Here is a 13690-nt window from a genome sequence, read left to right on the forward strand (position 1 = left end):
AACAATAAATAGGAAAGCCAGGGACAATAGTTCCTTCTTTCTAAGTGACTGTTAGTAGCAACCCTAACAGCACTGGACACAGATGACCAGTACAGGTAAGAAATGCCCATCTTCAGGCATTTAATCTTTTGTGATTTCTCTTCTATAGAGTTTGCAAATGGCAACGACACTCATACCTGGCCTAGGAGCTGGCGAATAAACAAAATAAGCAGCTAGTTTTAAAATATTCCCTCTGTTTTGTCTTGAACTTTATACTGTTGGTCCCGAGATATTCACTTTCTTTTTCATATCCTGTTTTATGAATAAAGGGAACTCCACTTTAGGGAACTTGACAGTTCAGGAGAAGTCAGGTTCCTTTAGCTTTGGTTCACAATACCTTTACCACAATGCGAAGAAACTACAAAGGGAAGGAATATCTTCAAGTCACTTAGTGGTGTATCTGTAAAAAGGTTGAGTTCACTTCTTCAAAAACAAACATTTAAATGACAAAATCCAGGATAAACAGAACCTGTGGCATCAGCCTGGCAGAAGTACAACAAGGTTGTATTCACGGCAGAGAGGGCCCAACTCCAGAGCAGCATGGGGCATGCCAGCAGAGCAAGCAATGTGACTGTCATCAAGGCACTCATAACGTGAGTACCGTTGGTGCCACAAAATTAACAGATCTCACACACATAGAGATCATTGTCCCAGAAATAGCTTGAAAAAAGTGAAAAGAGTAAGCTACAAATTCTTCTATCAGATAAAGCTGTATAACCTTATCTGAATATTATCTATGCATTTCTGAAGCACTCATCACAAGGACAAAATGGTGCAAGAACAACACAGTGTAGATTTCCCTTTTCCTCTTTATAGTCAGTGGAATATAAGGAATCACTAAGCTCTACGAGGCCTGGCTATAACACTTAAGTGAAAACTCTGTTGGACAAGGTAATTCAACCACTGCAGGCAAATGTTAAAAATTAAGGCTAATCTTGATATTGAAGGGAAACCACTGTCCCCCGACTCTATAAATACATACTCTTAGGTGTTTAATCATGGCAGGATTTGCACTGGTATGCCATTGCTGTGAAGTAGAAAAGGGAAGAATTAAGAAATACAACTTTTGACAGCAAAATAAAGTATTATATTTTACTTCCACTGGAGTTAATGGCAAAACTTCCTGACCCTACTGAAGTCAACTGATTTTATACAAAACAAGAAGATGAATCACTGAAATATCACCTGAAAAAGCACGTAAGTATTACTGATTAAATAGCTTGTATTTAATAGGAAATGTCATTCCATTTCCACTGCTGGAATTTCAAAAAGATTTTAGAAAATAATATCAGCTGTCACAACAGTCGTCAGTACCATTTACATTTACAGAAACACTGAGATCAATCAATCTTAAAAAAATACGTAAGAAATGAAAAGTTCTAGCAAAGTTTAATCATTCCAGTCTTCCTTTAATTGAGCTCCACCATCAGGCTGCAGATCTCATCAGGAGGCTTTAACAGTGGTCTTGTTAGTTGCTCATTAGTTAGCAAGACAACACTTGAATAGTGCTCATAACATGCTACAACACATTTCCTCTTGGCAAGATATATTTTGATACTTAAGTAAAGGAATCAAATGAAATGTACTGCAGTAAAGTGAGAATTCATTCTGCTTCTGCTGTGATCCCATTTCCACTGCAACCAGGCCAACCTATTTAATTCCTTAAGTAAGTTAGGCAGGAGGAAAGGTTTATTTTTGCATCAGTTTTAGTTCACACACAGTAAATGCAGCCATGTACTACAGCTCCTTATTTGTAAAGTCAAGGAGAAATACAAAAGTTTTGCTGCTGCTGGCTCTTTGTAAAATTGCTCTGCTTCTGTTCAGACTTCTGAGTTGCACTGTAGCATGACTTTACTCAGTTGTTTGTAAAACTAATTGATCTGTGTTCTAATATTTCCATTGTAAATAAAACCCCTTCCCTGTATTCTTTGTGTATTAAGTAACAATACAAAAATGCTTTTTACTTAATAAAACATTAAAGGAAATGTCATATTTGAAAATTTCTACTAACTCACATCTACCGTAAAAGTGGTAGCATCCTGTTCTATGTGGAACATGGTAGATTTTTTTGTTAATAAAGATTATTAGCCAGGCAGATTTGAAACATCATCATTTTTCCTGGCAATTTAATAAAACTCTTCAAATAAGACAGACAAGTATAGGGCTTGTATTTAAAGTGCTCTTTATCTGATGCAGCAAATATTTGGCTGGTATCCTTCTGGTCTCCAAGTAGCACTTCACAGATGATTAAGGGCGGGGAGGGGGCAGGGAGTAGAACAAACTGTTCTAAGTTGTAGCTCTTCGTGAAACAGACCTTAGTGCCAGGTGGTACAGTACTACCAGAGCATAAAACAAACCCAGCCTTTGTGGTTGAAACATTACCATGCACACACATTCTGGCCACAATCTGAAGAGAAGGCAGATGTTAGCGCCTGGGATTTGCTATCTCCTGCAGTTAGAAAGCAAGCTCAGGGACTAGAAAACTCAGAAGGAAAAAGCAGCAATCAAATGAATGCACGGCGAATGTCCATGGGGCGGCCCCGGCTGGGTCTAGGTGGAAATCTGTCACTGGGACCAGCTCGTCCTGGAAGTGTAGGGTTTGCTCCAGGCAAGGAACCAATTGGGTCAAAATGTGGTCTGAATGGAGGAAACTGGCCTGGTGCTTCTCCTGGGCCAGGAATGAGTGAGTTAATTGGGTCTCCAACGTATGGAAGTGTTGGTCTCTCATCATATTCTCCACCAATGATCACTGGGGGATAGATCGGGTTTGATGGAAATGGGTTGGGAGGAAAAGGATTAGGATAGAATGGGTTGGGATGAAAGGGGATTGGATGAGGTGTAGGGGGCAGAAACATCATGTGCCTCCATCTCAGGGCCTCCTTCTTCTGTTTCAACTTTTTCTTGTATAGCTGCAGACAGAAACAAAGGCATTTTAAAGCTCTGTGCTTTGTGTTCCAGCTTCAGCAATTGCATTCAGTTCTGCAGCACTTCTCAGAAAAGCACTCCTCACCAGTCTCAAAACCCAGAACAGCAACTCCCCTGACCGCCAAAGACCAAACACAGCATCTCTGGAAGACCCCTAACTCACAATCTGGGCATGCATCATGTAACTTGTTGATGCTGTTTTCTCCTACTCTGACCAAGTTCAACATGTGTACACAGAACACCACACTTTAAAACTCAAAGTTACTGCCTCCCAAAGTCTGTTTTATCCTCAAATTAGCCCATGGAGACTAATCTCAGAGAGATTATATAAAAAAGCCACCTACTTCTTTCCAGTCTGTATCACGAGGCCTTGCAATAGGATCTACAAAGAGAAGCAAAAAAATTAAGAAGAGCAATCTATTTTAAAGTAGCATTCATGCCACAGATGCCCACAGTTTTGTCAGAACTATCAGAAGAATCAAGAGATTAAAAAAACCACTTTTGGTCAATGCATTTTTCATAAGGAAAATGCATCTTAAAAAATATAAAGCTCCAGGACCATTCAACAGGTAATCTACTTGCACACCCATGCTATGTAAAGCATGATCTCCAAAAGTTACTGAATAAGTAGAGAAATCCCAGAAACACAGCCCCCATCTTTGACTTCTGACAGCACTTCCCTTGATCCCCTTACTTCTTCAATCTCTTGTGAGAAATTATAGCAGGAATATCTCTTCCCTCCACTTTCTAGTATCTGCAATAGCTGGTACACCAAGGTAGACAGAAAAACAGATGAAAACAAGGAAAGTCTGCACCACACAATGGGAAGAACTACATGGTACATCAGTAATGGCTCAGCAGATTGTCATTTGTTTTCATGGTAGAAAACTGTGCATCCACCTGAATTACACTAGACCAACTGTACTGGTTAGCATCACAAATGACTGCATTTACTCACAGTGTTTAAAAATCAGGAGTGGTTGCCTGAGGAGCCTCTTATCAAAATCTGTCAGACCCAATCCCTCTGTTCACATGAGAATGTAATTAGAAAACATGTGTCTCAACATTACCTCGGAAATCTCGCAGGTACATAAACCTCCATAGAAGCTGGTCGTTTGAAGCTGTGTAAAGATCACGGCAAACAGCAGAAAGAGAGATGAGTGAACGGACATCCAGAAGTCTGAAAATCCGAAGCTTGAGCTCAAGAGGAAGGACCACTAAGCCAAACACATCTGGCAAGTTCAGAGCTACAAAGTGAAGAAAATAGAAGCATTACCTAAGTGGTGCAGAGTTTACTCTATCTCTAAAGACCCTAAAAGAAAGAAAGGCCATTGTAATCTTTCCCTTAAATCATTTCCCTTTGATGCCTGAGTTACACCACTTTTCTCGGAAAGTACTGTGACATGACTTCTTATAAAACAGATCTCTTGCAACTCCAAGTACATTTACAGAGTGCACAAAATAGGGCAAATGGCACTTTATACTGACCACTATTGGGCACTGTAAGCCTAAGAAACATTCCACACACCTAACTATGTTTATAGGCTACAGAACAAAGGAATGGGTAAAGAAAAAGAGACCTGCCCAATTTCATGAGCCCACAAAAAACACATTAAATACAGAGCACATGCTTCACATAAAACCTTCCCACACTGAAGTCTAGAGGGAATTCCATTGAATAGTCTTCAGAATACAAAGCTGAGACCTTTTATGGCAATACCTATGCAGAGAAATCCTGGCTTCCTACTGCTCCACAAACACCAGCTTGGGTTACTTCCTACCATCCTTTCCAAGCCCTCAATGACCGGTTACTGAGAAGACCATTCCTGGGGTTAGACTTCCAAATATGATGCTATATAAATTTCTCTGCTTTGACAAAGAAATGGGTCAAAACTACAGAACTACTGCCACAAAATTATTGTGGTATGATTTTCCCATCACTAAGTGTGGAAAACAGCCACTCCACTTCATTCTCTTAAGTGAGACTAGAGCAACCAAAAATTAAAACCAGGAAATTATCATTATATTAACATTTTCTGAGATACAAAGATTAATATAGTTTCTTTAGAATGTATTAATTACTTTATGCTTACTCTTTATACACCCATCACTGAACAGCTGTTTAAAACACTCTTCCTTCAAGGCTTTAGATAGATCCCCTTCCTTACATCCTCAAAAATGAAGTACCATCTCTAATTGTAAATATTTTCTCTCACCTTGTCGGGCAGCAGCCAGAAGAGAGTAAACCAGCTGGTCTTTAAAGAGACGGGATAATTTCTGAAGGTCTTTGTAAACACCTGCAACCTTTTCTATCAAAGAAGAGAGGTAAAAAGCTTAGCTTCAGGACATTGTAATGCAAAAATTCTACAGGAGGAGAAGAATCATGGTTTTCTTATAAGCAGAACTGTAATCTGCTTGCAATCTTGACAGGAGCAGCTCTGCAGCTAGAGTGTAACAATCATGCAATAAGTAATTCATCAACAAACTACAGACCAGTTCCATGGTCAGGCTAGGCTTTCCTTTGGCCTTAAAAAGCATCATTAAGAGAAATACTTGAGTTCTTCAGAAACAAACTGACTTTCAAGCTGTCAGAGCTTCCTTTGCCAGATTTCAAAGCTCATGTATAACATGCACTTATGTTGTAAATGCTTGCAATATTCATTTTTCTGACAGGAATGTTTTTCCATGCTGTTATCTAAAAAACAGGAGCCAGAAGGCTCTACTCTTGTATCAGACACATTTCAGTGCTCAGCTATTCTTCTGAAGCCTTTTGACTAGACTCATATATCAGCGACTGGGGCTACCCAGGACACGGTGTAGGACACTGAATCAGCCTCAACTGCCAACAAAGCAGTTCATACATACTTCAGAGAACAAAAGGTTCTCTGAAGTCAGGTCTGTCCTCACAAGGATCCACATCTATCTGCCCTTCTCTCCTCCCCTGCCTTGGTTTTCCCTCTAATTTTGACATTCTGGAGAAAGCTATGTGGTCAGCACGTTTTCTGACAAAAAGAATGTAACAATTACGGTGCCACAAGAGTGTAGGTACCATCAGCCTCTGAAGTCCTGAACTGCCAGGCAGAAAGGGGGTATAATCCAGCATTGCTGCCCCAGAGATTCACACATATGCTTAGGATCTCATCAATAACAGGCAAATGGGCCAAAGGATGACTTGGGCTTTGCAAGGTTCTTTCCTTACAGAGTTAATCCAATAAATTCAAATTGTTTCAACAGCAAAATGTGAGTAAATGGCTACACTCTGAACTCCTTTTACCACAAAGCTATGACTCACCTAAATGGTAACCATATTTTTATTCTTGTTTGCTATTCTTTACCTATTTGGTCCTCTACTGAAGTATATCCTTACTCACTGTGTGACTTCCTTACTTTTCAGTTTACTACTATGAATATCATAGCTCAATCATACCTGGCTCCTGAAAGCAAACGAAGGATGCTGGCAATAGCTGTATTCTCTTAACACCTTTAATCTCTTTGTTGATTTTTAACGTTGCTGCAAATATAAGGGGAAAAAAAAAAAAGACATATCAAAATTTAAAACACATTGAGAAATTACAAAGATCACTTCATTACTGCCTTACCCTTTGGAGGTGTTTTACTTTCCTCCCTTACCAGATTCCCTCAAGGAAAATACCCAACTATAGCAAGCAGTTAGACAAGTAAAAATTTCAGAAAAATAAAATGGAACTTAAAATAGCAGGGAATAAACCAGGTGACCTGGTGACAGAGACCAAGCATTGCCTTCAACAATTCTATCACATGGAAAGAGATGTAACACAGCTAAAAGAGGTACGCAGCAAGCCATTATTATAACCCAGTCATTAAAGAAATATTAAGTAGAGAAAGACTCATCAAGCTTACTATATGAGCACTATATGCATGGTAGTTGTAACACTGTCCTAAATCTAACCTTAACCTGACTTGGTTAAAACATTTGATCAAAATGTGTACACGTTCTGAGAAAACATATGCGCTTATACAAATCAGCATAATCAGTTACAAGTTTTACAAATAAACATAAAAATTTTAATCAAAGATATCTTGAAATTATAATCAATTTAATATTGGTTCTGCAAAAATGTGGAATTGCTCAAATGCTAAGTAAAATACGAAAAAGAAAGAAAAAAACCAAAACCAAACAAAAAGACAAACAAAAAACCTCCAAAACACCACCAAGTGATATGGAAGTTGCTTCAAAAAATTAGACTTCCCTAAATTTTCAGGACTGAATAGCTTAAACTAAATACAATTTTTGAGACCACAGTTAAACTGTTAGTGTGCTACAGGAAAGATTATACGTTAAAGCTAAAGAATACATAGTCTGGAAGTTGTCTGTAAGTCTTGCAAAGAAAATGAGACAAGACAAAATATTGTAGCTGGAGCAAATCTACTTCTTTTAATATTTGGCAATGTATACCAAAGTTCCTACGAAATAAGACAAGAAACAGATTTCTACAACATTGCAATGAAAAGGCCAGCTGAATCCCCTAAGGATTGATCTGTTATGATTAGAGGGAAAGAAACAGTTAACACAGAGACAGGAAATGCCAAGAATATTCAGCATCAGGAAGTAGCATCTCCTGCACCTCAGCAACCTGGATAATCCAGGGGCAGTTCTAAACAGAATGCACAAAAGCACATCTAAGTTTTCTCTTGCTAAACAATGGTGATATTTAGCAATGCGCATCCAGGAGAAAAACTTGACTAACTTACCATTAATAGCAACAAGATCTCCCAAAGGCACACAAGTCAAACCAGCAGAACCTTCTTCACAAAGGGGATGTGTGTACTGTAGCTTATAAACACCATTCCCTCTCCATTTCTCTGGCATAGACACTGCCTTGGCTTCTGTCCCCTAAAAATACACAGAGATAACACTGCCATACTTTAGCAATGTACCAAGACTAGGGGGTGAAAAAAGACAATTAAAAGTTAGGAACTGCCAGAATGCTGCTTGCATTTCAAATCTTAGTTTAATCCCAATGCACATTATGGCACAGACTAGAATTGCATGATTATATACTATTTTCCCCAAGACTAACAGCAAATCTAAGGAGAAGTTTAGTAATTTTTTGTCCTGTCCCGGTTTCTAATAGGGAAGGTTGTTCAGTGAGCAGACTCACATCTATTTCTTTGACACGTGTACTTCATTCTGCCATTTATTCCAGCATTCTGACAACTCCTGCATGTTTGTTAATTTACTGCATGAAAAACATGTTATTGCACCTTTTCTGTGAACTTATGAGGTCTGACAGGGCTTGAAGAATCATAGCTTGAAATCCATTCAAAAATCCAAGTGGACTAACAGTTTTTCCTTTCAATTTCACTATGAAAAGGCTCAGATGGAATCCCAGAGGGGGACACAACATAATCACAAGTACAAGTAGACTCTCTTTCTTTCCTCTTAATCTGCACAGCAATCATCTTCCCTACTTCCAAGCCTACTGATTGACATAAACTTTCTTCCCAGTGGCAAATGTATTCTTCAGATAGTATTTCAGGCTATAGGAATGCAATTAACTTAGCAGATTTATTAAACTGGTATTGGTCAACCAGACACCTAAACTGACCCCCTACATGTGCTCAGTTAGCCTCACCGCAAGAAAAAACACGAGAATTTAAACACCTTCCCTGATAGAAAATCTTTTTTTGCATGTTTAGCCACATATTAGTAACCATACAATGCAAATCTGAAAATCTAAAGAGAAAAGGTGAATTCATACATCTCACAGAGGTACTGCCGTAGGTGCTCGACTACAAGTTAGACACCTCTGTAGGTTAGTGGAATCAAAGCCTAACTAAACTCAGTTGAAGTTAAGATGGAATTGGAGACAGCATTTTGTCAGACCTAGGCCTTGTTAACCACCATTTCAAGAGGATACCATTGAGATGATACTGATGCTTAAGGCAGCACTTCAAAGAAGTGCTACAATCTAAGCACATCTACACAAGCTCAACAGCATAAAGCAGAAACAGGAGGTTATCAGCTGGGTCCCAGTGAGGCTGAGGAATGAAAGAAACATGGGGACAGGCCTCTTCTCTCACACCTAGAAGCTGCTGTAGTCTTTAGCCTTAAGGCTTATTCGTCAGGCAAATTAGAGAAGCTGATACTTCAGCAGCCCCTGCTGCTGACTGACATATACAAAGTCAGAAGCAGATCTTCAGTTGCATCTTGTATCACACATTCCCACAGTACTCCACAGCTTTCTCATACTGACCAGGAAATTTCCTGATCGGTTGTGCACCTACCTGAGGTACATAGCCCGTCTCCATCATGAGAAGATGTACTAGAACGATCAAGGCATCAGTGGCACTGGTACACTCAGCAGAAAGGTAGAGCATCTCTAAGGAATGTGGTATTTCACCATCAGCAGCTTCACTGCACAGCATGGGTTCGGAGGGATAGGAACCTGTACCTTCTTCCAAGTCAACATCTTCTGGGACTAATCCAGAAGGAAATTCTAGGCTGGATCCTGCCTTCAAGGGAAAGCAAAACAAAGCTTCATTCAGAAAATTACACCTCTATATACATCAGTATTATTTGTCTGCTTATTCCAGTCCTCACAGGCACCAAGTCTACTCTGCTGATTTCTCATGCAAGTTTTACAGATTCATTAAATCTCCATTTTCTAGCATCCCAGCTGGAAACTGGGATTACACGCATAGCCTCTGTATTTTTTTATATTTATAATGCCCTTCATAAAAGGGTCTGTCATTTGATTGCATACACTACTTGAAGACAGAGTGGTAATACATTAAACCTTCATCAGAATTTTTGCAACATACACAGGAATAATTTTCTCACTGTAGTACCACCACTTATTTAAATATAGCCAACATGCATGGCAAGTAACCAAAATGATAATTTGGACCGCTTAGAAACACAATAGGCCTAAACAACTGGAAAAAAAAATAATCAGTGGAGTATATCTACTGACACTTGAGGAGCACTGTGGTTTTATTGTGGCTTCCTTTCTTCTACCAAAATCACACCATATTATGATGTTAACTGATAAAACTACCCACAGACACATTAAAAAAAGTTGTGAATGAAAACTATAAACAGGTTTACCTAAGGGAAGAGTCAGGAGAGGAAAAAAAAAAAAAAAGAGAGAGCTCTCTACAGCTCTCTAACGGAGCTGTAGCTACTTCTCCCCCACATCCATGCCCAATGGCACAAGACACCCTTTATGTTTGTACGAAGCTGGCATGGCCATCCACCCGTGGACCTTCCCTTCTCTCATTAACAGCAATGGACATAGCCCCAGTTAAACACAGATTTTTCAGACTTCTAGAGCTCTTCTACAATGACAGTTGCTTAGAGATTTTCCTGCCATCTTTCAGCACAATTTTGGAGGAAGATGTGAGAATCTTTCATCTTGCCTTCAAATATTAAATAAATATGAAACAGATACTTCTGCACAGTTTACTATGGTCTGACTGACAGACATAAGGAGCCTGTATGCCCACAGCACCATGTAAGGATTATTGCTCCTGACAAGAATCAATGGGACAATGGTCCAACTACATTTGCTTTCATTACTTATAATTCTTTTTACTCTAAATCTTAATTTTCATACGTTAAAACAATATTTTTAAAACACCTCATATAAAGGTTGCATTAAGGGATATTCTGTATTTGAAATTCATTCCAAAACAAAAAACCTACTTGCTTTGAAAGAATGTTGGAAGACAATTTCCTCGCAGCTTCTCAAGCTCCTGCCTAAAACAGACAGGATCATATAACGAGATAGACCGTGGCACGAGGCTGTACCTGCAGAATCTCCTCAAGGGAGACCATTCACCACAGGACCCAGCAGCTGGTGGGAGCTGTTATCTGCTTAACTATCGTATGTACCATCACACAGGAAACAAACCACTGAGTAATATGAAAAAATGTGCCTACTAGCTGCATGAAGCATAGGAGGTCATACTGATGTACACCTACAAAGCATGAGGCAGGAGCTATCTCAGCAACACAACCTCCATGCACAAGACAGACAGGTCTCACTCTGTGGCAGGCCATCTGAATAATAGAGAACTGTTACAACCCATTAGAAAGGAATCGTGCACTCATCTTGTGAGTGGTGTTTCCAACAGGCAGTGCCTGTTCCATTTATTCAGCACCTAGAATCAGTTTCCTTGAGAAGACAGCACTGAGGCAGGTAAGAAACACACTCCTAACTTCCTTATGGCAAGTGCATGTTCTAACAAGAACATTCAATCCCATAAAAATGTCAGACCTGAAACATCTCAGGGTCTCCAAACCAGCTTCTGTGTCGCAGCTAATACACAATGAATAGAGACAAATTTCCATCCAAATAACTGGCTATATTTCAGACACGTATAAGGACCCAAATATTCTGGAGAGATTCTCTACTATATAGTACAGCAACTGACACAACAAGATACCTTCTTTTTTGCCTTGTGCTGTACGGGGCAATTCTCATGTACTTACCCTCTCATCACTCTTTTGAACTTCCACCTGAGCTTTCTGGTTGTCAGATTGCTCATTCTGCCCTTCTTCTTTTGGACTGTCAGCCTGACTTTTGTTGGGGATCAAGGTGGATGGCTCATGACCATTCTGAAGTGGGGGAGGAGGAGGAGGAGGTCGGCTGGGTTGTCCATCTGCTTCTTCTAGTAATAAGCATATCAAATCACCAGAAACAATCCCATATGAAGCTAAGGTCTTCTGATCTTCTGTGAGAGCATCTTTTCTGTTCAATGTTATTGAAAACTCAGTATCAGAACTGCAAAATAGAAAAAAAAAAAGGAAATACGGTTGGCTGCACCTGGGTAACTGTACAGAGGATTAGTTAAGAAATGCATACTGCATACAATAGTACTATGCTCTGGGTTTTAATCCATTAATAATTAGTTATATATTAAAGGAAGAGTGAGGAAAAATTATGTTATGCAATGATTTCCCCCCGTTTCTCTCCAAGTATGTTTTAAGTAGCCATAACCGTTTGGTAGGTATAACTTCATTTACAGTAATTGCTCATAAAACAGTTATGAAGGAAAACACAAGTGCCCTCCAAATTAGAAGATATCACACCTAGCAAAACAAGCTTTAAATAAACTACTGGCTGAGATTATTTAAAAACAAGATACTGTTGCAGACTCAACCACCTTGCTTCCTCATTAAGCAAAACATTCATTTCAAAAGGTCAGCAGCTGCCCTACAGCGTGCTAGTTGCAAATGAGGGTAATAAGAAAAGATGCTTCACAACAAGCACTTAAAAAAAAAAAATAGAAATGCAACTGGTTAGCATGGAAGCAGCTATCCAGTATCAGCTATAAAACACACCCACTGTGGCAAGACAAGCAGTAACTTCAGATTTCTCCTGCCCACACTGCTATGCAGCACAGTGCAGTGCTATCAAACGTACGTATCACCAGTGAAACATTAGTACACCGTACCTAATTAAAGGTTTGTGACTACAAACCCTTTAGCCACCATCAGAAAATGAGCCCCTTCTGCAGCTATTTCTTAAATTGATTTTGCAGACTTTACTCTCCTATAAAGGCTGCCATGAGTTCTTCATGGATAAAACGTTTATGAAATTTAAACCCAGAGATTCTCCAAGAAGCCTGCAAAAACTGACACCCCACAGCCATTTTCATAACGTAAAGGCCACACAGAAATTTAAGTCAGCTCTGACTGAGCTGCAACCCGTAGTTCACAGCTGAGCACTTCCCAAAGTTAGTTTTACTTTCCTGTTCTGTAAGGAAGGCAAAACTGGTTAAAAGCTGTCGTGACCTGCCGCCCTACCCCGGCCGGTGCTGCGGCGGGATCTGTGGGAAGGAGCTCAGCAGCGGGCCTCACCAAGCGTTGCACCAGCTTTGGCAACGTGCCCTCGTGAACCGGGCAAAACCTCCAGGCCGGCAATCTTTTACCCGCCGTGATGCGTTACCCAGCCCCCGGGCGGAGCCCCGCTGCCCCCCTGCCCCGCCGCGGGATGCCCCACAGGGGCCTAGCAACCACCGCACCTTCACACCGCGGGCCTCGCCCCGGAGCCGGCGGCGCAGCACGGCGCGTCTCGCCCGCGGCCGCTCTGCCCCCTCCGCTCGGCGCCCGCCCTTCGCGCCCCCAGGCCTGGCCAGAGCAGGGGCAGCATCCCCCGCCGCCCCCTCCCCCGCCGGCGGCAGCCCCGGCACCGCCGCCGCCCGTCCCGCAGGGGGCAGCAGCGCCGCCGGGGGAGGGGGAGGTGGGAGATGGGCCGGGCCGCCCCGCCCCTCCCCCCGCACCGCGTGGTACGGCCCCGCCGGCCCAAGCCCCGCGTGCGCGCGGCCGCCCCTCCTTCCCCCCCCCCCGCGATGGTTCGCTCCGCACGCTACCTGTACCCCCAAGCGGGCAGCAGGGCCCCGCGCAGCTGCGCGCGCAGCTCCCCCAGCGTTGGCTCCGCCCCCTGCACCTCCAGCGGCGCCGTTCGCTTCTGCAGCCGCACGCGAAGCTTCATGGCGGCGGCGGCGGCGGATCTCCGCGCCCGCCTCGCGCCCCGAGCGGGCCCCGGCGGGTGGCGGCGATGGTGACGGTGGCGGCGGGGAGCGAGCGCAAGGGCTGCCGGGGCGTGTCGTTGTTTTGGTTGGCGCGGCACCGCCTCAGCCCGCCCGGCCCCGCCCCCGGAGCGCGGGGCGTTGCCCCAGCGCGCCGCCTGCCGCGCGCCCGATCGGTGCCTCGGCGTGCCACGTCGTGGCCTGCGCG

The 13690-nt window shown here is 42.1% G+C and overlaps 1 protein-coding gene across 2 annotated transcripts; it reads right to left on the reverse strand.

Annotated features, from left to right (window-relative positions):
• Nucleotides 1-1659: 1659 nt before the first annotated feature.
• On the reverse strand, nucleotides 1660-13618 carry FBXO7 (F-box protein 7). Of its 2 annotated transcripts, none has more exons than XM_072870341.1 (9): nucleotides 13330-13618; nucleotides 11441-11732; nucleotides 9232-9459; nucleotides 7696-7837; nucleotides 6392-6475; nucleotides 5181-5273; nucleotides 4035-4211; nucleotides 3309-3346; nucleotides 1660-2948 (listed from the first exon to the last, which is right to left on the reverse strand). In XM_072870341.1, exons 1-9 carry the CDS (start codon nucleotides 13443-13445, stop codon nucleotides 2544-2546), a joined length of 1575 nt encoding a protein of 524 aa, XP_072726442.1. In that variant the 5' UTR covers nucleotides 13446-13618; the 3' UTR covers nucleotides 1660-2543. The 2 variants fall into 2 exon arrangements, with proteins under 2 accessions (XP_072726442.1, XP_072726434.1); XM_072870333.1 differs by having other exon boundaries at nucleotides 13324-13616.
• Nucleotides 13619-13690: the final 72 nt, after the last annotated feature.

Source organism: Ciconia boyciana, chromosome 1, assembly GCF_034638445.1.
Source record: "Ciconia boyciana chromosome 1, ASM3463844v1, whole genome shotgun sequence".
Classification (NCBI taxonomy): Eukaryota; Metazoa; Chordata; class Aves; order Ciconiiformes; family Ciconiidae; genus Ciconia; species Ciconia boyciana.